This window comes from Bos indicus, chromosome 13 (assembly GCF_029378745.1).
Source record: "Bos indicus isolate NIAB-ARS_2022 breed Sahiwal x Tharparkar chromosome 13, NIAB-ARS_B.indTharparkar_mat_pri_1.0, whole genome shotgun sequence".
NCBI classification, from domain to species: Eukaryota; Metazoa; Chordata; class Mammalia; order Artiodactyla; family Bovidae; genus Bos; species Bos indicus.
Window position 1 is genome coordinate 40186337 of NC_091772.1, and position 27849 is coordinate 40214185.

General features: G+C 46.9%; 1 protein-coding gene across 5 annotated transcripts in view; it reads right to left on the reverse strand.

Annotated features, from left to right (window-relative positions):
- Positions 1 to 27849, reverse strand: part of RALGAPA2 (Ral GTPase activating protein catalytic subunit alpha 2) — a 290293-nt gene that overhangs the window by 244368 nt on the left and 18076 nt on the right. For all 5 annotated transcript variants that reach the window (XM_019973256.2, XM_070801052.1, XM_070801051.1 and 2 more), the window contains exons 2-3: positions 9565 to 9675; positions 7072 to 7124 (exon numbers count right to left, since the gene is read on the reverse strand). In XM_019973256.2, the coding sequence (XP_019828815.2) occupies positions 7072 to 7124; positions 9565 to 9675 (164 nt within the window). The remainder of the gene's footprint in view (positions 1 to 7071; positions 7125 to 9564; positions 9676 to 27849) is intronic.

Genomic DNA, 27849 nt, shown 5'->3' on the forward strand with positions numbered 1-27849 from the left:
GAGGCGGCCAGGCTGTACGGGAACACGCCATAGCCTCACGGTCCAACTGGCAGCCACTAACACCCGTGTGGCCACCTAAGTTTAAAACTTACATCAAATAAAACGACATACAATTAAAATTTACGTTGCTCAGTCACGCTAGCCACGTTCCAAGCACAAAGTGGCCCAGTGGTGGCCTAACTGCATATGGAACAGTCCCATCATCCCAGAAAGTTCTGGTGAACAGGGCTGCTCCAGAGAAGAAAGCAACAGGGATGTTTAGAGACTCAAAGGCTAACCAGAGGTAAACGGATTAAATATTAAAACTAAATAGAAGCATGAAGCTAAATTTCAGGCTAAAAAAAGACTTCTCTGCAAACTTCTTATTTTGAAGATGTCTCGTTTGGAGACTTCGGTCAGAACTACTTTGTGCGACCCTCGGCTGGTAGAACTGAGGTGCCCCCAGAACTCAGCTGGTCCCACCCCTGCCGCAGAGGCATAGGCTCTAAGACAAAGGAAGGCTCAGGGCCTTGGTCAAGGCCACGCGGCTCGCTGTACCAAAGCCGGATCCAAACCTCGCCGGCCCTTCTGCTACCTTTCTCCTATCTCTTTTGTCCAGGGAGTTTCAAGTGAGGAAAGAAAATACTTTTTTAGCATAAAAATACCACATGATCCCATGGGAGATAAATGGAGAATTTAAGAGGCTTTAATCCAACAACAAATATTATCAAGTGCGAGGCGCTGTGGGGGCCCAAAGGATGCTCTCTCACGGCAGCAGGGCCAGCCCAGGAGCTTCCTGTCTGGTTAGGAAGCTAAGAGAGGGCCACCTTCAGGGAAAACTAGGAACAACCAGCTGGGACAAGCCGGAGTGCATTCTAGGAGCTCACAGAGGACAGTGGGCACCTTCAGCTGCAGATGCCAGGAGAAACGGGTGGGTCTGAACAGAGCCTGAAAAATGGGCCAGATGAAGAGACGCATAATGGACAGGCCCTGAAAAGAGAACTCTGTAAACCAAGAGGCAGGAGGGAAGCTGTGCAGAAAGAGGCCTGGGTGGGGAGGCGCAGCGGGGGGAGGGGGCAGGTGGTGGGAAGCAGGGTGGCAGGTGACAAGCCCAGGGGGATGACAGCACTTTCACAGAGTGGCCCCGACAGCCAAGCCAGACGGGAGCCTGCACAGGAGACCCAGGGATCCCGAGTGTGAGACCAGCTCCGACAACACTTCACAGGAGGTAAAGACCCCATTCAGTCTCTGGGGAGGACAAACACAGGGTTTATTTAGTCTCCTGGGGTAAGCTGGATAAATTCAAAACTAACAGATCCAGGAATCAAATGTCCTGTAGATCTGTGATTGCTAACTGTGTGATATTGGAAAAATAGATGAATAAGTAGCATCTGAGGCCAAAATACAGGTAAGTTTGATATGAAACCTCTTCTGCAGATGTGCATTTTAATTGGGGAGTGGGAGGCTGGGGAAACACCTTGCTGTCAAACAATCCAGACACCCTGTCTCTCTGCTAAAGGAAGGATAATGTATAGCGTGGCAGATAGCTAGAAACGCATCTCTTTAACAACTGTGGCTTCTCGTTTTCTCGATTCCTGGTGCTCTGACGCCTGGAGCCCTACTGGGCTGGCAGAGACTACCCTCCCCAGGGTTAGCGGATTCCTGGATAGTACCTGCCAGCACACCTTCGATATGCAAACCAGTCAAGCCCAAATCCGCACACGGCCACCTCCGTTACTGGGTTCTCACTGCCTGGGACACAATCTCCTGCCCAGATCACCTGGGGACCAGGTCCTGGACAGCCAGGGACCACCCCCATGGCCCACAGCCCACTGACAGGATTCAAATTATCTGACCCTAAATCTGCTCTGCCTGCTCATGACCTTGCCTGGCCCTTTCCTTCCCACAGAAGCCACCTCCATTCCTCTCTCTCCTGCTCTCGTCACCTTGGAGCTTCTCTTCAGGGCCCACCTGACGTCCCACACCTCCTGCTTCTGGCACTGTACGTACTGTAACAACCTCTGCCTTCATGCCAATCATCTTCAGGTCTGTGAGTCTTCCCACACCTGATTAAAACAAATTCCAGGAAGGGTTAAAAACCTCTCAACTGCTGAATCCAGAAGGATCTCAAAGTCAAGTCAGTTATTTGACCTTGAAAGCCATTCACCAGGTGCCTGACATTCCCACATCAACCCTCCTTTGACCTATGTAGGTAGCCACTTCAAGGGCCACCGTCACTTCTGAGAAGGGCCGTTCAGAATTTCCTGACTCAGAAGGTGGTTACTGGCGCTCTGACGTACCCGTTCTCACCAGGGACTCTTCAGTTTACCACAAAATGTAACACATGCTCCATAAGGGCAGGGGATTCTGTCCATCTCACTGCTGTACCTCCAGCATCTAGAAGGGCGCCTGACACATAGTAGATATGCGATAAACACATCTAATGAATGAATGGCCTGCACAAGAATAGGCGTATGCTGGTATCACAGCCCTTGGAGCACAGCTTGATCATTGAGACTCCTAAGTGGTGCACAGCCTGGTGCTGAGTTCAGGAATGGGTTCCAGAGTGAGACCAGAGGTTCAGCCTCTATCTACCACTGGACAGATATGCAACCTTGGGCAAGTCACCTGACACAATGAAGCCCTCATCCTTCCATCCATAAAAAACTGAAAAGACTGTATCTACCTCCAATTTCCTGAAAGGATTAAACAGGAGGCACAATGGAGACTCATGGCATGGGGCCCCACACCATCAACTCCACATGCCCGTTTGAAACACACAGCAATGATAGATGATTTTTTTTTTTTTTTGGCTGCACTGGGTCTGTGTTGCTGCACGTGGGCTACTCTGGTTGCAGTGCTTGGGCTTTGCATTGCTGTGACCTCTGTTGCTGCAGAGCACTGGCTCTAGGCATTCAGGCTTCAATATTCATGGCCATGGGCTTAGTTACTCCACCACATGTGAGACCCCCTCAGACCAGGAATTGAACCTGTGTCCCCTGCCTTGGCAGGCAGATTCCTAAACACTGGACTACCAGGGAAGTGCCATGAAATATGCTTTTAGAAGAAGAGTAAAACTAAGGAGTCATAACCTCAATTAGTTGTGAAAAACGTCCCTGTGAACCAGCAACAAGAGAAACTCCAAGTGGTACAGAAGTTTGAAACTAAGGGCAAGGGTGGCTGAGGTCAGCTTCTGAGGGGTACCGTCCTCCACTGAACATAAAGGCAGATGTAACAGTCCGCCGGCTGCCTAAAGGAGACTCAGCCTGGACTGACACCATTGCTTCATCAAGCAGGGTGATGTGGTTGGTGGTTCACTACATTGAAAAAAATGACTGCTTCCTTCCTCAAAGGTTTCCGTCTAGACAGCCCTGACTTACAGAGCAAGCAGTAGCTCCCCTAACAGGCTCCTCTTTCTTGCCTTCTTAACTCCCTTACCTCCGTGCTTTTTTCCAATCTATTTCTTATTTATTGACAATCTTTACACAGTAGCCCTTCTGCAATTTAACACGTCTTAATAATTCCACTTCTTCTGAAGGAAGCCTTTCCCAATTATTTACACCTTGATAAGTATTTACCTTCAAATCCTCATAAACCACCTCTTTTTAAGTGGCACTAACTTGTAGACGGTGGTGACGAAGTTACACAACCCTCAGAACAAACCATGCAAATTATAACCCACCTTCTGAGGATGGAGACAGAGACAACATAAACAAAAACAGAAGTGGTGCAGGTTCATTTTTCACTCATGTTTATGGCACCAGATGAAGGTTTTATGAAGCTGTGAATAAGATATATTTGTTCTCTTACATGAGCAACAAATCCCCTACAGATGGTAATGTATGGGGAGTAACACCCTCCTTAATCTAAACTTTCCGAGCACAAGGAGGAAGTGTTGAAACCAGCCCCCCACCCCAAAGGGGTACAAGGCTGCAGGCTCTGATGGGCTTTCCTGTTGTGGGACAGTGACAGCAAAAGTTAACTGTCATTTCCACACTTCAGGGACACAGGGAAACCAGCAAGGACTGAAAACACAGCCAGAGAGGAAGCAGGAGGGGAGCAAATGCCAAATCCAAGGAGGACCCAAGGACATCTTCAAGTTCTAGATCTCAAGCCCACCCCAACGTGGGTGTGAGAAACTGAGCCTAGGATGCCAGTAAGGAACCAGGACCCTCAAGTGGAGCCAAAGGGACCCCAAACAAGCACACTCTCAGACCCCAAGCAAAAGCAAAAACAAACCCTTTGAGGGAAAAAAAAAGGATTCAAACAAATTAAATATGCATCCCATGAGTTTTGATCTCAAAGTGGTATCACAAAATGTACAAGAGAAGAAGCTACTCTGAGAGTTTGAAGAAATAACCAATAGCTTTTGACAACCAAAGACAGACTTCAGATAGGAGAATGATCAGATACAGTGTCAAATCTTCTGTTTCAGAAAGTAAAAGATGTCTAATAATGAACAAGGATCAAGAGACAATCAAATGAAACCAGCCACATAGGAATACCAAACCAAAAGAAGTTAAAACATGAAAAGAAAAAAAAAAGCAAAAACACACAGAGGGACTTCTCTGGTGGTCCACTGGTCAAGACTCCGAGCTTCCAATGCAGGCAGCATGGGTTTGATCTCTGGGTTAAGTTCCAGGATACGGTGCAGTGAGTTCAAAACTGGTAAAGCTATGGAGACAACTGGCAACATCAACAACGTAACTGGCCCAGGAACTGCTAATGGATGTACAGGACAGTGCTGATTCAAGAGGTTTTGCAAAGGAGACAAGAGCCTTGAAGATGAAGAACATAGTGGCCAGCCATTGGAAGTTGACAAGGACCAACTGAAAGCCATCATGGAAGCTGATCCTGGTACAACTATACGAGGAGATGCCCAGGAACTCAACATCGACTGCTCTATGGTCACTTGGTATTTGAAGCAAACTGAAACGGTGAAAAAGCTCATGAGCTGACCACAAATCCAAAAAAACTGTCATTTTGAAGCATCATCATCTCTCATTCTGTGCAACAGCAATGAACAATTTCTCAATCAGATTGTGACAGTGAATTTTATACAACAACAACTGATAACCACCTCAGCAGCTGGATGGAAAAGAAGCTCCAAGGCTCTCCCCAAAGCCAAAATTGCACCAAAAAAGGGGTCACGGTCACTGTTGGGTGGTCTGATCCACTACAGCTTTCTGAATCCCGGTGAAACCATTACATCTGAGAAGTATACTCAGCAAATCGATGAGATGTGCTGAAAACCGCAAGGCCTGTAATGGGCAACGGTCCACAGAAAGGGCCAAATTCTTCACCACGACAATGCCCAACGCTTCAGAAGTTGAACGAATTGGGCTACAAAGTTTTGCCATATTCACCTGACTTCTCACCAACCAACCACCACTTCTTCAAGCATCTCAACAATTTTTTGCGGGGACAACACTTCCATAACCAGCAGGATGCAGAAAATGCTTCCCAAGAGCGTGTTGAATCCTGAAGCACAGATTTTTATGCTACAAGAATAAACAAACTTATCGCTTGTTGGCAAAAATGTGTTGACTGTAATGGTTCCTATTTTGATTAATAAGGATGTGTTTGAACCTAGTTATAATGATTTAAAACTCTGGGTTCAAAACCGCAATTATTTTTGCACCAACCTTAACACTACAACTACTTCCCCTAATAATAAGCAACAGTTTGGAGATAATGAAGATTAATCCAAAGCAGATAAAACTTAAGGGATTATGAACCTTAAAGGAAGGACTGGGCCATAAGTTTTAAAACTGGGGATAGGACCAAATTTTTTGAATTCTTAGAAAAATAAGCAATTAACCAAATCAGAATTTTTTTACAAAAAATCTGAATAATCATAAAGTAATCTGCAAGGAGATCAAACCAGAGCGGGGATGCGGTCAGGGAGGAGGTACACTGCAGTTTCTGGACCTTAAACTTAGTGGCAGGGTGGGGGTGCGGGGGCAGGTGGCGATGGTGGGTGTGGCAAGCCTGTGAGCTTTATCCTCATGCTTTACCTATGTGTGGTGGGTTCTTTAGCAAATGCATTAACCTTCTACATAAATAATATAAACTAACAGAAGAGTTCAACCGGCAATGGTCAGTAGAAACCTGTTTAAATGACAGACATAATTAAAGCTCCTGTTAAAAACAGCTCCTCTGCGCCAGCTTCATTCACAGCAGGGTAACCACAAGAAACACAGAGAAACACCACAAAACATGCCCTGAATCAATGTCTGGGACTCTGAGGAAGGAGCATGGCCCTCAGAAGAGATGGGTGACCAGTGACGGATTGCCAGCCGCAAACCCGTACCAGGCTGGAGGTTTCTGCATCTGTTTTATTTCACGAACCCAGACAGCCTTCCCCCCCAGCCACCCCTTCAGCCAGCTCTGCAGCAAACACATATACGACTTTCCTCAACAGTCACGAAGCTGGTCTCCCACCAAGCTCAGCACATGTCTTTTCAAAGCATGAATCATTTCTAGACAACCAACAATTAACGTTCAGAACCTATAATCTGGTTCCAGTGTAGTTCTCAAGGCATCAGTAATCTGATCACTTGTCTAATACATCTAGACAAGAAAGACTTTACTCTTAATAGATCAAAAGCCACAGCCATTGTTCCACCTTTGGAGAGAACATATGATCAACACTCGTGAACACAGAGACACATAGGTGGCAACCTCAAAAGCAGTCAGGGAAATATATGTGAAAAACTGCGAGTTTTTACATGTCAATTCGTATATATTAAAAAGAAAAAAGTTATCTGCAGAGTTGGTTGGGGAAATTTACAGAAGACTTACGTGGAAGTTTACATATAGATTTATACGACCTTTTTGAAGAGCAATTTGGCAATATCGATGTTTAAAATGTACAAACATTTCCATCTAATAACTTCCCATCTAGATCCCCACAGAGGAAAAATTCTCCCACAAGGGAAAAAAAAAAATCACAAGAACATTCTTAGTACCTTGTTTGTAAAAGGATACACATGCCCATCATTTTTACTTGTCTTCAAGTAACATTAAAGATCTAAAATACCTTGTTTTTGACGAGAATCTTAAAAGCTAAATGGATTAATAAAAACTTACTTCAAAAAGAAAGAGAATGGAGTCCAGCTCCTCCCTTTGTGACTTATTATTCCCTGGAATAGATAAAAAAAAGAATTCATTATTATGACAATGTGCCAATTTTAAGATATTAAAAATTAGGTTAAAATTACATTGCTGACCCTGGATCTGAACCCCCACAGCTCTGTGAAGCGGCTGTCACTCATTCACTCAACAAACTCCGAGGATGGCCTCCATGTCAGGGATTCTTCTGGGATCTGAGGGCCCATGAGTTCACAGGTGTAAACCCCTGCCCTGGGGAGGCTTACATGCCGGCAGGAGAAGGCTCTCCAGAAATGAGTGAGGAAACCAAGAAGTAGATGGGAATGCCCCAAAGGGCAGTTTGGGGTTGACTAGGGAAGTTGGGGATACCCTGCTGATAAGGGGATACCTGAGCAAAGACCTCAAAGAGGTGAGGGAGCAGCCACAGGGAGACCCAGGGTATGGAAATGGGGGGGTGGCTATGTTTCAGGTGGAGGGACTGGACAGTGCAGGGTCCCCGTTGGGGAGCAGGTCTGCATGGGGAGGATACAACGAGGAGGTCCTTGTGTCTGGAGCGAGGGGAAGAGTCATGGGGATGAGGCGGGTGGGCAGGCAGGGCGTGAGGCCACTGGAGGGTCTGCAGCGTGGAGCTCATGACCGACAGACACAGAGGGTACCAAAGCAACCCTCCAGCTGGTCTTTCCCAGAGACTTTGGCGGGGGTGGGGTGGGGTGGGGTGGGGTGGGGTCGCATGGACGGTGTGGCAGGGAGGCCAGTTCTGAGGTGGCTGTGGTAACCCAGGTGAGGACAACGGGAGGAGGCCAGGAGGAGAGGTCAGGAGGAGAAGCCGGGGGGAGAGGCTGGCGATTCTGGATACGTTTTGAAGGCAGAACCAACAACGCAGGTTTGGCTGAATAACTGGAGGGCTGAAGGGATCACAAGATGATTTTGTTATTCCTAGCAAGCATTTTCCTTTCTTCTTTTGTTTTGGTAACTTCCTCCCCTGGGCTCCAGTCAACACACAGACTGTACTAAAAGCAAGAAACTGTAAAGCCTCTCCCTCTTTTCATCGGTCCTTCGTCGTGACTCTGCAGGAGATACAAGGCAACAGAGTGGCCGAGTCTTCTCCCCATCAAGAAGGGTCTATTTCTCTCCAGCCCCAGAATCTGAGAGGTCACGTGACCTGCTCCAACCATGGTGACGATAGCAGACGTGAGGTGAGCTCAAAACGCCGTACTCGCCAGCAGGTCATGGAGCCCTGAGGCCACAAGTGCAGGAGCCCAAGGAACCCTGCCAGCTGGGCAAGAGGGCCCACGTGAAGGACGATTAAGGCGCCCTGGGCAGCAGCTTCACAATCAGGACATGTGTGAATGAGGCTACTCGCCACTAGCCAGTCAGAGGCAGGAGCCAACCCAAACCAGAGGAACTGCCCAACAGATTCAGAAAAATCACAAATTAAATGACTAGTGGTTATTTGACGGCACTCAGTGTTGGGATGGTTTGTTGTGCAATTTGTTACGCAGCACAAACTGACTGATAGTCTTGAACCACCAAATTTTCCTAAAGGATAGAGGGAAGAAAAGGAGAACAGGGATGGAGGAAGGGCCTATTAAAAAATGAGGTTTGTAGATTGTAATGTTGTTTTCTTAGATACCAGGTTTTAATTTTTTTTCTTTGCTATTTTAATTGAATATATTATCACACTACTATGAAGTGGAACAGAGCTAGGAGGCAAGATAAAAATCACATCATTCCATATTTGAGATATCTACCAATTTGGCAGAAAAAAAATTTAAGTTCAAGATGTGTACCAATTTATAAATCACGAGGGGGAAAAGCTAAGAAATTCATTTAAAAAGAATAGGTGCTGGCATTCTGGGCCCAGGTCCACGTGTGCCCTGACGTAACAGAGGCTGGAGCAGTATCCCCTGAAGGGCCTAAGTGGCAGCTGTGTGGCCTCCATGCTCCTCTCTATGGCCTCTTCTTTCCATGTGACCCTGTCTCAGCCCACCGCAACGCCCCCCACCAACCTCTGGAATGGAACTCACACTTTCTGTGGTTTTCCTTCTATTTTTATAGATATATATTTGTGTGTATGTGCAGAGTCTTAGTTGCAGCATGTGTGTTCTGGTTCCCTGCTGCTGCTGCTAAGTCGCTTCCCGAGCAGGGATCAAATCCAGGCCCCCAGCATTGGGAGTGCAGAGTCTTAGCCACTGGGGCAACCAGGGGAAGTCCCCTTCCGTGGATCTCTTGTCTTTCTATTTTCCCCTTGGCGTTTGTTGTTCAGTTAACGTCTGTACGAGAGAAAGTTCAAGGGAAAGACGCAACCGCTGTGAGTTCACAGCTCTGCTAAGTGTTTGGAAAGAGAGGAAGCTTAAAGGCATGTAACTTGTAGCACGTGACACACACAACCTCCAAGAACTTCCTGTATTTTTATTAAAAAAAAAAACAGAACTTTGTATATCAAAAAAAAAAATTTGTAGAAATTCTTACCTTTTAATTTCAAACTATTTTCCAGTGTTATAAAATTTTCATAGAAGATGAAATATATCTGAGAATAGTTGGTCTCAAAAAACTGCTTAAGATCACTGGCATCCACATTGTCTGAAAAGAAAAAGTTCCCATTTACAACCATAAACTTACATGATCATCAGCATTCATGAACAATCTTTTCAGAAACAAAGGAATGCAAAAACCAGTCATGTCTCCTTATAAGACAAAACAACGCAGTAAAGTACATTTCCGTCCACTTCTTTCTCCACTTAAGGGGAGCTCTGAGGTGACCTGGGGCATGTCCCCTCCCCAACCCCCAGACCTCAAGGTCACAGCCAAGGTCACAACTGCTATACAGCAGCTGGAAGGCCAGGGTTAGTGAGGGTCCTGGGAGGGACAAGATGATTTCCAGTTGGGGTGGGGAAGTAAAAGGTGAGATGGTTTAGACCCAGACCAGGAGGCTTCCAGGTGGCACTAGAGGTAAAGAACCCACCCGCCAATGCAGGAGACATTAAGAGACTCAGGTCAATCCTTGGGTCAGGAAGATCCCCTAGAGTAGGAAATGGCAACCCACCCCAGCATTCTTGCCTGGAGAATCCCATGGGCAGAGGAGCCTGGCAGGCTACACAGTCCATGGGGTCGCAGAGTCAGACACAACCGAGTGACTTAGCACACATAAAGAAGGATGAGTCTAACTCTGCCAGGAGTGCCCCACGGCCCAGTCTCTCCTCCCTCCCTCCAGCTACCACATCAGGCCCTCCCAACCTGCCCATATCCACCCAGGCCACTGGTCACCGCATCCCTCCATTTCTACTTGACCCATCCGGCCCCCGCATGGACACAGTAGGTCCTGTGTTCCTAGCATCATTCCAGCTGTGTGTCTCCCATGTGTTTAGTGTTGATAAACCAGGGCTGCAGGTAGATTGACTTAACGTGCAGAGAATTCAGCCCAGGGATATGTTGCCCCCACCCCACCCTGGCCCCTGCAGGGGCCAAGCCAACAATACAGCCAGCATCCCTTTCGGCTCAGGTCAGAAAAGTCACCCACTGTCAACACACCTCTGCACAGGTTCCTCAGGAAACAAGGTTGTTTGTGCCCTTCCAGCAGTGTCCTGACAAGGTGTCAGCTCTTTGGGCATTCTTATAATTCGACAAGATTACTCAAGGGGGAAAAAAAAAAAAACATGTTGCTATTCAATCTATAACAGAGTCCTATCAGCTTTGGGGTCCTAAGTCTATGAATATGTGAGAACATATACCCACTGCCATGTCTGCATTCTATAAAGTTAACATTCACACCGATGAATCTAAAGAGCTGTTTTCCTCTGGTAACTACATAGCCCCTTTCATGGAAAAATCTGCACTGGTTCTTTGAAACAATGTCCCTAAGATGTTGGAAAGATCATAGGAACGGCCAAGTTCACATTCCCTTTCTTGTCTGAAAATCACAGGGAGCACAGAGCAGTGCAAGTTCCCGATAACTCACAAGTTTACCTGCGTGCTAGCAGGTAACGACACCAGGATCCTTAATCCACACAAGCACTACCGTTCTCATGAGTGACACAGCCTTGCTGTGGAGTTCTCCAGTGCCTTCCTCGAGTGTGCCAGTTCCAAGGGCTTTGTTAAACATTTACTCCAACAACAACTGCTCAGAGGGCCTCTGAAACCTCCCCAGCCCCCAGGCCAGGTCAGGGCCTCCGCTCTGCAGCCCACCATCCTCTTCCTCCTGGTCACAGACTGTGTCACACTGCGCTCGATTTCCTGGTGCAACCCCGGGCTCAATTCTGATGGAATGATCTCCTCCATTAGAGACACTGCCCACCTCACAGACCCCTAGGTGGTCTCAGCACCATTATGTGCCCTGCAGGGAGCACAAATATTTAGCTCAATATTTTCTTGAATGCACTAAATGAGACAAACAGCCTCTAATACACAATCGCGGGGCAGTGACCACAACGTGTAAGCCATCAAATCTCATGCGGACACGAAAGAGGCAGCCTGACCCTTGGGTTATCAGGAATGAAACGTCACCCCTCTGCGGAGGGGGTCCCTCCTGCTCTGCAGTCTCAGATCTCATGGTCCGCTGCCGGCTCCAGGGAGAGTCCGGAGGCTTCTCCCCTCACCTTCTGCTCTTCCCGCAGCTGCTCGAGCTGAACCCCAATCCCCATCCTGAGTCCTCCCAGCTGCTTCCCAGCCCGCCTCTAGGGTGTTGGGTCCTCCACCACCCTGCCAGGCATTGAGCCCCTATCCCCACCCAGGGGTCCCTGCCTCCCTGCTTCCTCTCCGTGGTCCCCTCTCCATGCTGCAGTCAATAGGATAACAGAATAAACCAAATCAGTAGCACTGAAAATAAAACCCAACCCTTTACCACTACTCCACAGCCTTTCCTCTGCTCAAGGGCAAGTCCACCCGACGCCACACTCTCCATGCTGCCCTGCACTCTGGCCGCCACAGCTTCTTTCCATCTCCCGAGCTTCCCACACGTGTTCCCCACCCCCAATCTTCATCCAGCTCATTCCTTCCTATCCTTCAGCGCTAAGGCCGTGCTCAACCTCTGCAGGGAAACCTCAGGGGTCCCTGTGGGCCACAGGTCACCTGCCTTCTCCAGCATGGAGTCTGGTGGGCAGCCAGCCATGAGTGGACTGAAGCTGCAAGACGCACAGAGAGGTTGTGGGCCACCAAGAGTCCATCTTCCCTGGGTTCCCCTGGTCCCTCAGAAACACGCCAGGGTCACCGACCTGAGCACAGCGGCTCCTTGTCAAAGCTGAGGGCCTCACACAGACAGGAACACCCTCCAGAAGCCAGAGCCCAGCCACCTCCTCCCCACCACTCCCTGCCTGTTCTGTTGATGAGGGGCGGCCAGATGGAGCTTGACGTCCTCACAAGACACTGTGATGCCCTCAAGGTCACTCCACACACAGCGAAACCAAGAGCATAACATCAGTAACTACGCGCTTTTTTTACCCCGGTGAGGACTCCTTGGAGGTCTGGGAGTCCCCCTCACATGATCCCTCGCCATGGTACACCTCATCAGTCAAGACTGATTCATTCCTTTCTACCCTTATTCCACTCCACTAGAATGGAAGCCTCAGACAGGCAGGAATGCCATCCGCCTGGGATTTGGTTACCACTGTATTCCCAGACCCAGGAACAGAGCGGGGTGCCCGACAGGCACTCAACACATATTTGTCAAATGAACAAAAAAATTAATGCCACATTTTTTTTTAATCTCTAGTCTTCAAAATTCAGAACGATTCCCTTAGCTGTCTTATTCTTTTTATAAAACACAAGACTCATGAGATGACTATTTAGAAAGCACAGATCTTGGAGAAGGTGGCCTCAGGTATGGGGAGTTAGTGCCCGGTGGCAGGGCACACAGATAAGATCACAGAGCTGCCTTTTTTTTTTTTAATAATTTTTAAAATTTATTTGGCTGCACCAGGTCTTAGTTGGGGCACACAGGACCCTCAGTTGTGGCATGTGGGATCCAGTTCCCTGACCAGGGAGTGAATCCGGGTCCCCTGCACTGGGAGAGCAGACTCTTAGCCACTGGACCACCAGGACAGTCTGCTTTTTAACTTCAAGATGTATAGATATTATAATAAGAGGACTGTTCAGGGGAAAAAAAATGACCATAGACTTCCTTTAGAAAGATGCTCTTCACCTGCTTGTTCACACACGACTGGGCCCCTCCCCCTGCAAACTAGGCCTGTGTCAAGTGCTAGAAAATTTGAACAGAATAAGGGGCAGGGGCCCCCCAGAGCCAGGGACACAATCAAGTAGCAGAAATGACACCGGGATCAAAGTCCAGGCCGGGCCTCAAAGCAGGGAGTGAAGGCCAACTGGGAAGGTTGGAACTACTAATAATACTGTATATTCACTCTTTAAAATACACTTTCATGGATTTACTATATTTGACCCTAACCACAACCCTGTACTTGCTCCTTGGAAGAAAAGCTACAACAAACCTAGTCAGCGTAATAAAAATCAAAGACATCACTTTGCCAACAAAAGTCCATATAATCAAAGCTATGGCTTTTCTAGTAGTCATATATGGATGTAAGAGTTGGATCATAAAGAAGGCTGAGCACCGAAGAATTGATGCTTTTGAACTGCAGGTGCTGGAGAAGACTCTTGAGAGTCCCCTGGACAGCAAGGAGATCAAACCAGCCAATCCTAAAGGAAATCAACCCTGAATATTCATTGGAAGGACTGATCCTGAAGCTGAAGCTCCAATACTCTGGCCACCTGATACAAAGAGTTGACTCACTGGAAAAAAGCCCTGATGCTGAGAAAGATTGAGGGCAGGAGGAAAAGAGGGAGACACAGGATGAGATGGTAGGATGGCATCATCAACTCAAGGGACACGAGTTTGAGCAAACCCTAGGAGATGGTAAAGGATAGGGAAGCCTGGCATGCTGCAGTCCATGGGGTCACAAAGGGTGGGACACAACTTAGTGACTGAACAACAACAACCCCATGAGGGAGATGAGGGAGGCGTGGTCAAGTAAAAAAAAAAAAAAGAAAACCTTCAGATTCTGGATCACCCGTAACCTGCCCAAGGTACCAGGCCAGTCAGAAATGTGGGGAAGACTCCCCTCTGGGGCTCCAGACGGAACGTGAGCTGCACAAAGGCCTTGGAGACACGTGGGAATAAGTCAAACCCAGAAATCGGATCAGGAACATAGAGAAATGTCATCTCCTTGGGGAAGGGATAGACAGGAGAGCAGATGGAGAGAAGCAGGAGGGAGAGAAGACCCTAAGACATGGGGGGAGAGCGTGGCCCTGAGAATGGGCACTGCTTGGCTCCCCGGGAGGGACCTCAGCAACCTCCCCACCGCCTTGTGGAGCCAGTAAGGAAGCGGGAAAGAGGAGAAGTCCCGGTATGTCTGACACGAACGCTAGCATGTGGCCTTGTTGGCCTCACAAAGCCCAGGCAAGTGCATTCACACTGACCACAGAGGAGCAACCAGCGGACAGCTTCACAGAGCTGGGGGTCATTCCAGGATTCGTAAAGAAACCTCCTTTAATTTCTCATTCTCCTTGACCATCATCCAACAGCCAATTAACTGTGTCTATTATATTCCCATTATATCTGAAAAATAATCTAAATTCCCACACCAAAGCTACCCTCCCCTGTCCAGCTAAGCCTCCTGCTTACAATTATTTCCCCATATTTAGTTGGAAGACAGTAGCAAAGCTAGAGCGCAAAAACCTTTGGAGCAGGCAGGCCACCTGGTTTCAAGTACAAAAGCCACAGGACCTGGGCAAGTTACTTAAACACGCTGTTCCTCAAATTCCTCACCTGAGAAATGGGGGCCAACAATAGTTCCTGTGTGATAAAATGAACACAGGTAAGGTGCCTCTAAACGCAGAGTCAGCATTATTTAAATAAATGTTAGTTGTCTTACAATTGCCTAGCTCCAGGCAAAAGCCACCTAACTAGCCAAGAACAACCCAGCTTCACCTATGAAGTCATAAAACTCAATGACTCATGAAACTCAACCACTTAATGAGAACTTTGGTAAGGGACAGCACTTCATCCCAGTTCAGCAGCAGATGCTCCAAAGCCAGGGGGATTATCCCTCCACTTCCTCCTACATATGGTCCTTTTCAGTAGCAATCTTACTCCTTTTAGGATCTGATCACTATAACCCAGATCACTAAAACCAGCTTCAGCACACCCAGAAGCACCAAGGGAAGAGGGAACACTCTTCTCAGACTCAGGGGCCCTGGTGGACACTGTCAAAGAGGAAGTATGGGCTCAGAACAGCTCCTCCCAAGTAGGGAGTGACCCCCGATCCTCCAGCCCTCCCTCCCCCACCTGCCCCAGGGCTCAGAGCCACCCCAGAGCTGCCCACAAGGCAGCGTGTGGATGCAGACGGTGTCATTCACTCACATTCCCTAGATGCTGGCACCCAAATACGATGCTCAACATCTCACGCTGGTGAGAGGGAAGGGGACTGAGTGGATGTTGAAAAAAACTCAGGGTGGATGTGGCGACTTCATAAAACATAATTCAGGAACAATGAGAACAAGGAAAATTAAGTCAGACACGAGACAGGAAACACCGACCGGGATGAACATCATGAGTAATGTGCCCTTACATAAGGGCTAATGAGAGCCTACTGATTTCAACCTTTTCACAGCTGCCTAGGTGTCTGCCTTCTCTCCCTCTCTCCGTAAAAAATGCCACAAATTATTCCCACCCTCCATCCACACCTTTAGAAAACGCCCACCCACACTGATCTGGACTGAGCTCCCGACCTGCTGTGAACCACCAATCATCTCCTAGGAGCCTGATTCAGCAGTGGCTGCAGAGCCTCAGGTAGTGTCTGGTCCAGGGAAGTTGGGGTAAACATATACACATAGATAAAATGGATAACTAAGAAGGACCTACTGTACAGCATGGGGAACTCTACTCAATATTCTGTTAATGACCTACATGGGAAGAATCTAAAAAGAGTGGACATATATGTATAACTGATTCACTTTGCTGTACACCCAAAACTAACACATTGTAAATCAACTATACTCCAATTAATATTTAAACAAGAAATGAGAAAACTCATGGAGCAGAGCCACCTGCAGCCAGGGCAGAACCATGCAGCAATGCAGACAGGTAAGGGAATAAAACAGATGCTTGCTGCCGTAAGGTCTCTGTAAACCTGAGATTTGGGATGGGTTGTCTTACTTGTTATAGAAATGTTGATGGGGAAAGAAAAAGAAACTCACCACCAAGAAGCGTCACAGGCCATGGCGAGCCCATGAAGAGCTGCCTCCAAGGACAACACATCGTCTCCTTGTCCAGTAAGGAAAAGCAGAAAAAATGGGTCCAGATAGCAGGGGTTCCCCCATGATACAAACCATCTTCCACAGAAGTTTCAGCAACACTAGCCAGAATGTCGGGACAGTCTAGGCAGGCAGGGATGCCCTCTCCTGACACCAGCTGGGAGGGTTTAGAACCCCCTGAGTGTGCAGGACCACGCCAAGGGCAGGTAACCAACCTGGAACTCATCTGGGGAGGACGCAAAGTCTTCATAACAAAGCCTTTTCAAGACTCAAGAGGGAATCAGTTATAAGACAGCAGGCATGCTGACTGTGCTTCAGTGGTAACTCAACACTTTTCCCATCATCATTACCATCAAAGAGAAATTCACATCTGAAAATGCATCTATGTATATGCAGACCTAAAAAAATGTCCTTGGACTGATTATATGCAAATACAAAACCTTTGTATGCACAGAGACACTCAGGTGGAGGGCTCCAGTCCCAGGGGCTGCACAAGCCACCCTCCACCGCCCGCCCCCCATCCCCGCACACTCTCCGGAAGATTTTAGGGTCTGGCTCAGTCTTTGCCCCCACACTCAGCACTGATCTCCACACACACACAGGTGATGCCCCACTTGCATGTCTCCACGGAGGTTGTCCTCCACTCCCTCTGCCACCCAGGCATCCTTCCAACCTCCACTGCTTACCTCTCCTGCTCACTCCTTCTGGAAACCCAACTCCGACAACTCTTCAACCTTCCTGGGCCCTTGAAGCTAATGACCCTACCACCCTGATCAATAATCCCTCTGAAGTCTTCACTTCTTTGTTTATCTAATTTGGCTTCCACAGTCCATCTTTTTAAATTTTAATTGGAGTATAGTTGCTTTGCAATGTTGTGTTAGTTTCCACTGTACAGCAAAGTGTGTTGGCTCTATGTATGCAAATATCCCCCCCTTTTTTTTTTAAGATTTCCTCCCCATTTAGGTCATCACAGAACATCCACGGTCCATCTTTTTAATCACCCCCCCTCCCTGATCATACTCACTCAATAAAACCCCAGTCTCAGTTTCACCCTTAATTCAACCGAAAGTATTTATTTGTGCACAGCCATGTGACAGATACCAAATACTTTTTAAAGTGCTGAGTATATGTGAAAGACGGAGAAGGCAATGGCACTTCACTCTAGTACTCTTGCCTGGAAAATCACATGGACGGAGGAGCCTGGTGGGCTGCAGTCCATGGGGTCGCTGAGGGTCGGACACGACTGAGCGACTTCACTTTCACTTTTCACTTTCATGCATTGGAGAAGGAAATGGCAACCCACTCCAGTGTTCTTGCCTGGAGAATTCCAGGGATGGCGGAGCCTGGTGGGCTGCCGTCTATGGGGTCGCACAGAGTGGGACACGACTGAAATGACTTAGCAGCAGCAGCAGCAGCATATGTGAAACAAGGCTTCCCAGGTGGCTCAGTGGTAAAGAATCCACCTGCCAAGGCAGGATACTCAGGTTTGATCCCTGGGTCGGGAGGGGCATGGCAACCCCCCTCCCTGGAGGAGGGGCATGGCAACCCACTCCAGTATTCTTGCCTAGAGACTCCTATGGACAGAGGCGCCTGGCGGGCTACAGTCCACGGGGTCGCAAAGAGTCGGACACAACTGAAGCAACTTAGCACACAGGCACATACGTGAAAGAATGTTTTGTACATGTATAACAAAACAAGTACTTTACACGCACCCACTCAAGCACCCCCCACAAGGGGCTCCACACCACTCACCCAGTTCTCAGATGTCTCAGGGCCAACAGCTGTTGTGCTAGTAACCCAGTGCCCAAGCACCACGAGCCAAGCCCAGCAGAAGGAAGAGCCTAGAACACTGACATAACATTGATACTTCTGGAAGCATGCAGGGACCTAAACTACATATTCCTATTTGCAGGAATTGAAACGAAAACTCAAACCCTCACTTTCGCTCTGCTGATGGTTTTGTTATTATTACACATTATTATAGCTATGTTGGGCTGTTTTAAATTTTTAAGAAATTTCCCCTGAAAACAGACATATATTCAAATTTGTATCATAATGGACTATTTCCATAGGTGTTCTCTGTAGAATTTAAACTGAAAGCGAGAGTGGCCTGGAGCAGGCACTCTGGTTTTCCCTCTGGGCCCAGTCAGGCCCATGGCAGACCCTTGTCTTCCTAACAGACCCATTTGTTCAGGGACCATCCACCCCACAAAACTGTGTGCTCTTGGGGCAGGGGTGGGTGACCCGATGCTGCGGAATCAATTACAGTGGGAACAGCCCCCCGCCCCCCACAACCATGAGTTTAGGCTCAAGACTGTGACCCTATGAGCACTGGGAAGAATTCTGGTGGAGATGCTGGGAAAGGGTCACAGTTCATAAAGGGGCACAAAGCGCAAGTGCTTCTCTGGACGTTCTGTCCGGGCGCGATGCCCGAGCTGCATTTTGCCACTCAGAGGACAGACCTGCCACATGGAGGAGGACACTAGGGAGGGCAGAGCAGGGAGGGGGAGCCTGTGGACGGTCACATCGCTAAGCTGCCGTGCCAGCTGGCTTGCGGTCACATGCTTTGGGACCAATTTTTAAAGGAGAAAAAAAATTCTTCTTTGTTTATGCTTACACTTGGGTTTTCTGTTACCTGTATCCAAAAACATCTTTGCAGATTCTGACAGTAGAAACAAATCCTAGTACAACTGAAAGGTTGCAAAAGCTATATTCACCCCACTTCATTTCCTAAGGTGTCTTATTTTCATTTCTTTATACCTATATGGTAAGATAGGTGAAGAAAGTAAAAGTCTAGAGGTCGAAAAGATGTTAAAACTCTGTTACTCTAGATTGATAGTCCCCATGTAAAGGTGATTCTGATAAAGATATACTCCATGTACCTAGAGCTAAAGTTTTTAAAAGTAGAGTTATTTTTAAACATTTCTGACACACCTCTCTCAAATGCAGGCTTCTAAAACTTTATTATTAACAGGTATCAAGTGCCAACACAATAAAAATATATACACCAATGAAATATAATGTTTAAATCTAATGTGTTTTATATACATTCACTTTTTATGAAGTATAGTTGATATACAATAAGTTACAGGTGTACAATATAGTGATTCACAATTTTTAAAGATTATACTTCATGTTTATTATAAAATATTGGTAACATTCCAATATTTATACCAATATTTTGGTATAAAATATTGGTATAATGTTGTACAATATATCCTTCTAGTTTAATTTATACATATTAGTTTATACATTTTCATATATCTCTTCTTTTGTAGGCAGCAAGTTTCATCTGATTTTTTTAAGGCAACGCATAACTGTTTCTACTTTTCTTTCTCTTTCTTTAAAATCAGAATATAGTTTCTTTACAATGTTGTGTTAACTTCTGCTGTACAGCAAAGTGTTATCAGCTATATGTACATATACAACCCCTCTTTCTCGCATTTCCTTCCCATTTAGGTCACCACAGAGTATTCAATAGAGTTCCCTGACTATATAGTAGGTTCTCATTAGTTATCTATTTTATACATAATAATGTACTACACTTTTCTTGATCTGAATTGGCCTATCAAGAAAATCAGAGATACCAAAGGAACATTTCATGCAAAGATGGGCTCGATAAAGGACAGAAATGGTACGGACCTAACAGAAGCAGAAGATATTAAGAAGAGATGGCAAGAATACACAGAAGAACTGTACAAAAAAGATCTTCACGACCCAGATAATCACGATGGTGTGATCACTCAGCTAGAGCCCGACATCCTGGAATATGAAGTCAAGTGGGCCTTAGAAAGCATCACTACGAACAAAGCTAGTGGAGGTGATAGAATTCCAGTTGAGCTATTCCAAATCCTGAAAGATGATGCTGTGAAAGTGCTGCACTCAATATGCCAGCAAATTTGGAAAACTCAGCAGTGGCCACAGGACTGGAAAAGGTCAATTTTCATTCCAGTCCCAAAGAAAGGCAATGCCAAAGAATGCTCAAACTACCGCACAATTGCACTCATCTCACACGCTAGTAAAGTAATGCTCAAAATTCTCCAAGCCAGGCTTCAGCAATATGTGAACCGTGAACTTCCTGATGTTCAAGCTGGTTTTAGAAAAGGCAGAAGAACCAGAGATCAAATTGCCAACATCCGCTGCATCATCGAAAAAGCAAGAGAGTTCCAGAAAAACATCTATTTCTGCTTTATTGACTATGCCAAAGCCTTTGATTGTGTGGATCACAATAAACTGTGGAAAATTCTTCAAGAGATGGGAATACCAGACCACCCGATCTGCCTCTTGAGAAATCTGTATGCAGGTCAGGAAGCAACAGTTAGAACTGGACATGGAACAACAGACTGGTTCCAAATAGGAAAAGGAGTACTTCAAGGCTGTATATTGTCACCCTGTTTATTTAACTTATATGCAGAGTACATCATGAGAAATGCTAGACTGGAAGAGAAACAAGCTAGAATCAAGATTGCTGGGAGAAATATCAATAACCTCAGATATGCAGATGACACCACCCTTATGGCAGAAAGTGAAGAGGAACTAAAAAGCCTCTTGATGAAAGTGAAAGTGGAGAGTGAAAAAGTTGGCTTAAAGTTCAACATTTAGAAAATGAAGATCATGGTATCTGGTCCCATCACTTCATGGCAAATAGATGGGGAAACAGTGGAAACAGTGTCAGACTTTATTTTTCTGGGCTCCAAAATCACTACAGATGGTGACTGCAGCCATGAAATTAAAAGACACTTACTCCTTGGAAGGAAAGTTATGACCAACCTAGATAGCATATTCAAAAGCAGAGACATTACTTTGCCAACAAAGATCCGTCTAGTCAAGGCTATGGTTTTTCCTGTGGTCATATATGGATGTAAGAGTTGGACTGTGAAGAAGGCTGAGCGTCGAAGAATTGATGCTTTTGAACTGTGGTGTTGGAGAAGACTCCTGAGAGTCCCTTGGACTGCAAGGAGATCCAACCAGTCCATTCTGAAGGAGATCAGCCCTGGGATTTCTTTGGAAGGAATGATGCTAAAGCTGAAACTCCAGCACTTTGGCCACCTCATGAGAAGAGTTGACTCATTGGAAAAGACTCTGATGCTGGGAGGGATTGGGGGCAAGAGGAGAAGGGGACGACAGAGGATGAGATGGCTGGATGGCATCACTGACTCGATGAACGTGAGTCTGAGTGAACTCCGGGAGTTGGTGCTGGACAGGGAGGCCTGGCGTGCTGTGATTCATGGGGTCGCAAAGAGTCGGACACGACTGAGCAACTGATCTGATCTGATCTGATCTGATATTACAGTCAGATTCACTCAGGAGGGAAAGAGTTAGAGATAAAAATAAATAAAACAGGAGCTAAATGGCAACGGCTCCAGCTCTCTCACTTCTAACAACTAAGGAGCAGAAGAGAGGTGCTGAGGGCAGAGAGAGGCATCTTACTTATGTCAAACAATCATTATTAATAAGCATAATAACGGCTTACAAAAGGGATTTGTATATATTAACTCAAACCTCCAACAGCCCTAGGAAGTAGGCAGGGGAGGGTCAGCGGGGTCAGGTCCCCACCAGGACTGGAACCCAGGCAGCAGTCCGGCTCTCCCTCACTGCTTACCTGAGTGAGCCTAACATTAACAGAAAATGATGGAGGAAGTGCAGGGAAGTACATATGGAAACACCGTTTTTTTGAAGTACATAAGAGAGAGTTGGTAGAAAGCCTGGAAGTAAACCGTTACTAAACTCCAAAGAGAACCCAGAAGTTGGTATATTTAGGACACCAGAGCCAGCTTGCAAGGGGAATGACCTTCACTCCAAGACAGGTTAAAAGGGTGGCCTTTCTGTGAAATTAATTCAGCAGAGACTGAGACAGCCTTTCGCAAGGGATTCTCTTTACTTCCAGAAATTCGCCCCGCTGTCCCCTGCCCCATCATCAGCCAGGACACTGTCCGAACTGTCTCGTCCCTCATATGAGAAACCAAAGGCAGCCACCCTTCTCCCGCCAGCCTGGGTCTGCTGACAGCGCAGAGCGCCTGGACTCCCAACCTGAAATGGGTGGTGGATAATTTTCTGTGTGAGTCCCATGGGACACAACAGGGCCATTTAAGTATCAGGTAAGTCTTCACTTACTGATGTGAAAAACGTCCAAGGCAGGTCAGATCAGAAACAGAGTGTCAGCCGTGCATAATGACTACTCGTGTAAAACTGCGTTTCTGTGTGCATGCACAACACATAGAGATCACATATCAGCAACAGCAAGCACAGAAACACGCCTACCAAAATTTTAACACTGGTTATCTGGGGACTGAAGAATGTGAAGCGCTTTTTCACACTTAAATGATTTTTTGCTTATTCATATAAGTCAAATGTTTATAATGAGTATGTAAAATTTTACAACCAGAAAAAACCACAAAACTATTACTCATTTCAGAAACAAACAAAAAAAAGCTGCCAGAGTGTTTCAGAGATTTTCCTTCAATGTCTGATTATTTATCGTAAAAAAGAAAAGCACAGCAGACATGACATTGACCATAATTTCCTCCAAATGGGTCTAACTCTTCAAGCTTGAAGAACATTCAAGACCCAAGCAATACAGAAAAGTAGTATCTTTACCAGGACGAAAATGCCCTAAAAACAGAAAATAATTTAAACTTTCTCTGCCCAACATTGTGAGTAGACCTCTTCTGTAATAACAGAGAAATTTTTTGTACATAAATGCCTTGTGATGATTCAGGTCTAGAGGACTTTTCTGCTGTCTTTAGGGAAAGCTGCTTCTCTAATCGTCATTCACCGCAAAGGGTAGAAAAATGATACAGTCGGGCAGGAAGAAATGATCTCTGTCCAGCCATTTGGTAGCTTGTACTGCACAGGAACAAACAATGGTGTGACACCCCTGAATGCAAAAAGGTGATGAAATTGCCAATCACGGTCAGATTCACTTGGATGGGACAGCCTCAGCACATGTTAAGTTTTGGTCAATCCAGGGCTCATCACCAACTGTGGAGCTGAATTCCCCTTCGATTCAGCAGCAACACCGGGTCGTAGAAACCACATATCTTTTCAATTATCACTGAGCTGAAGACCAAGACTCCCTCAGGCCTTTCCACTAAGAAACACAACGTAGAGGGAGTTCCCTGGTGGCCTAGTGGTTAAGATGTGGGCTTCTGCTCCCGTGGGCCTGGGTTCGACCCCTGCTCAGGGAACTAGGATCCCTTGCACAGCTGCAAGCTATGCAGTATAGCCAAAACAAAACTTCTTTTAATGGTTCAAGTTCTTTAAATAAAAAAAGTAACACAATCTAGAGCACAAACAGGGTCCTAATTTAGCAGGTACATGAAACCCAGTCCATCTGCTGCCTTTCACCACCATTCATGGAATAAATTAACACTGCATGGACCCATCGATGTTTTCCTGTGTTCATTCATTTCCAGCCACTGGCTAGTCTCCATTTCTTGTCCACATCGGGGCACTTCCTAAGGTACCTATTCTCTGACTCTTACAAGAATTCAGGGTGATATAGCAAGTGCACTCCACGCTGTCACAAGCTCGGGCTGATGCATAGTCCAATCTCACGGCCCAGGGCAGTCGAGCATTCCTGCCTCACTGGCCACGGTGGTCCCAGCCTGTCTCCTCATCATGACCCACTGCAACAGCAAAGAAAGACCGGCCACATGTGCTGGACGTGGCTCCCTCCAGGTAAAGAATCTGCCTGCAGTGCAGGAGACGTGGGTCGATCCCTGGGTTGGGAAGATCCCCTGAAGAAGGAAACAGGAACCTATTCCAGTCTTCTTGCCTGGGAAATTCCATGAACAGAGGAGCCTGGTGGGCTACAATCCACGGGGCCACAGAGTCAGACATGACTGAGCAACTGAACAACAATAACACTCCCCTGGGGCCCCAGGAGTGGGTCTGTTCACACACACACGAGGAGAGAGGTTTCTTTCAGGAGAACTTTATTCATGGTCTTGACTCACTTTTTGGCCATGCCACACAGTATGCTGGATCTTAGTTCCATGGCCAGGGACTGAACCTGTGCCCCCTGCAGCGGAAGCATGGAGTCTTTACCACCCACCTGCCAGGGCAGTCCCTTGAATTATTACTTTATTGATGGGGACTTCTGGCTAGTGAAAACAATCTCTGTCTGGGGCAGGAAGGCTCTTAGAAATGTTTCTGAACATCCGTATAGATGGCTGATCCTCTCCCACAGACTCAGATCCAGGTACGTGGAAATTGAATTTTTGGTTTTTCTGAATGCAAGCTCAGACATGCCCAGGGCTGAGTATAATGCCTGGCACGTGGTTGGTGCTGGATAAAAAATAACATGGGATTCTGGAGCCAGCTGCCTGGGTTCAATCCTGATGCTACCACTCACTAGCTGGGCAATGTTAGGCAATGTTCTTAATTTCTCTGGGTTTTATCAGGAAGACAGAGATAATGATATTCCCCACCGCACAGGGGAGAGGATTAAAAGTACATGTAAAGTATTTCTGGTGGTCCTTGGCACAGGGAAAATGCCGATTAAATGCTACTTGTTATTACAAATATGGAAGCAAGTCACCAAAAGGAATCAAGATGTACAAAAAGCTGTTGGTGTTCTTGGTGTCATTTAGCATCAGTATCATTTAGTGAGCGAGATCAGGCAGAACACAGAGGAGCAGAATATAAAACCAAAGGCTACAAATGCCAATGGAAGACACACAGAGCTGTGGGAATTCTGAGGAAAGAGCGTTTCAGGGAAGAGGGGTGAAGGCACTTTGTGTGAAAATGTGACGTGACTCTGTCGGCTCCTGGAAGAATTCTGCGGTGCGGGATGGGCAGCACCTTCTAGGAGAAGGGACCGGGTATTCGTTTGGGTTCTCTGGGAAATGGATATTAAAACAGGACTGTTCACGCAGGAGGTTTATTGACGGAGATGCTGTGAAGGACGAAGAGGAGGACCTGAGAAGGGCGGACTGAGCCCTGCACAGAGGAGGGGAGGGAGGGGGGGCTGAGAGGCAGCAAAGGTCTAAGGAGCTGCTGGCCCAGGCATCTGGGTCTCCAAGGAATGACCACGTGAGCAGCCCACGTGCTCAGTAACTGGTTGGAGGAAGCCCAGGAGGAGCCTGGCTCTGGCTACCCAGTGGAGGTGGGTCCAAGAGCAGCACCAGAAGCATCAGTCAGTGGGCCCTGCAGTGGAGCTGATCTGAGCACAGCCTCTCACGGCTCCCACGGCTGGCACAAGCCGAGGTCCTGGTACCTCCTGTGTCCTTGAAAGTATGGTTGAGCCTCAGCAAATACGTGCCATCGCTGAAAGTCAAACACAAGACAATATCCTTATCTTTTTCAAAAGGGTTTTTTTTTTTTTTAACTAAACTGCAACTGCAAAAGCAAAATCAAAGTACATATTTACTGTACAGATGACAATTACTTTTAAAATAGCATTCTGTGTCTTTCAGATGTGGTCTCAGTTTCTGAAACAAACATACAAGACGTAAAGTGGTTGTGAAACATCTCTTTTCTAAAAATCAAAGTTGAAGCCCTCAGAGCAAGATTCAGAACAAAGAAAAAAGGCTCTACTAAGGATCTAGAAGGAAAATTCCTTTATAAACCAGTTGCTTGAGGCCGCAATTTGATCAAATGAGAAAATAGTTTGCAGAAGTGTGAAGAGCTACACGAATATGAGATATCAATACAGTCAAGTGACGTCTCAGGTGGTGTGAAGTCACCTGAAAAATAAAAATGGAAAAAATCCCGATTACCCTGAAACACAGGAGCCACACCCCTCAGGGAAGGTGCTCCCACAGTGAGGGACATGAAGGAAAGAGGACCTCTGGGGACACAGCCATATCCTCCTCACGCCACCTCTCGGGAAGGGCAGGCAACATCCGTACCACTTAAACTGTCCCCATTTTATTTATTTATATATATATACATATATATACACACATCATATTTATACATATTTACACATATACATTTATATATATAGTCCATCCTAAAGGAAATCAGTCCTGAATATTCATTGGAAGGACTGATGTTGAAGCTGAAACTCCAAGACTTTGGCCACCTGATGTGAAGAACTGACTCATTTGAAAAGACCCCGATGCTGGGAAAGATTAAAGGCGGGAGGAAAAGGGGACAACAGAAGATGAGATGGTTGGATGGCATCACTGACTCAATGGACATGAGTTTGGGTAAACTCTGGGAGTTGGTGATGGATGGGGAGGCCTGGTATGCTGCGGTCCATGGGGTCGCAAAGGATCAGACACAACTGAGCGACTGAACTGAACTGACCCATACATATACATTTCCCCCTTCTGGCCAAGCATTTAATTACATAAGTTAAACTGCATTTATGAGATCATCCCCATCCCCCGCAATGAACAAAAACAAAGCCTCTCCGATTACAGTGTTTATTTTGTGAAGATACATGGCAGAGAAAAAGGAGTAAGACACCTTCAGTTCCTGTCACTACACAAGCGAGAAAACTAGTCAGCAGTTGACTTGCCCCCGTACCTTCACAGAAAAAGCAGAAGCCATGGTCCGAGAGGTCCCTGCACCACCCTGTCACCCCGCAACCGGTTCCTGCTTCTTCCGAGCGGCTTCAGACAGAGAGAAGCCCCTGTGTCAAACCTGTTCTGACCCACCCTCTGGATCCCACAGCAGATCACAACTTTCATCATTTTAGCCCCTTTCTCTCTACTATTTCTTCAATTTTGCTCTTTTATTATTTCCTTCTCCTACATGTACAGAAACTCAAATTCTCCCAGGTCTTAAAAAATGTAAAAACTATATCTACACACACACACTGACCCATCCATCCTTGATCTGGGATTTCCCAGTCTCTTCCTGGCATATGAATGTGTGCTCTCCCCATGGCAAAACCCAGAAATAGGACTCAAGCTGTCTAGAGCGAAAAACCAGGGTGTTCTGTGCTCCTACAGCTGAGAAGCTCGGGGTGGGGATGGTGCAGATGGGGCTGAGCTCCTCGGTTCACACAGGATCCATGGACCCTCTTCACTCTCCATCTCTCCGCTCTGCTTCCTTCTCACGGTGAATTCGATTCAAGGCAGGTGCTCCCCCCATTAAGGGCAAGGCAGCACAGGCTACATCCTCTTGGATTGTAATCTCAAAGGAGAGGAGCTCTCACCCTCCAGGCATCCATGTTTCAAACCTCAGGGAGACTGGGGCTCCTGGACCATTCACGGGGGAAGACACTGGATTTGGCTCCTCCTCTGTTTAAAACTCTTGCCTGGATTCCCAACATCCACCCACAGCACAGGGTGAAAAACCGTGCACTCAGCCACAGGGTGGCCATGCCGTCACCTCCGCACCAGCTCCTCTTTTCTGCAGTCTCCTCACCCCCAACACGCCCACCTGGGAAACTTCTGCATTCACAAGTCCAGACCCACCTCAGCCCCGCCTGCCCTCAGGAAGCACTGCTGGGCTCTCCAAGGGGCTTTCTGAAGTGCCTCCTCTCCACCTGCAGCCCCCCATACATTTCCATGCACCCCACCCAGGCACCAACAC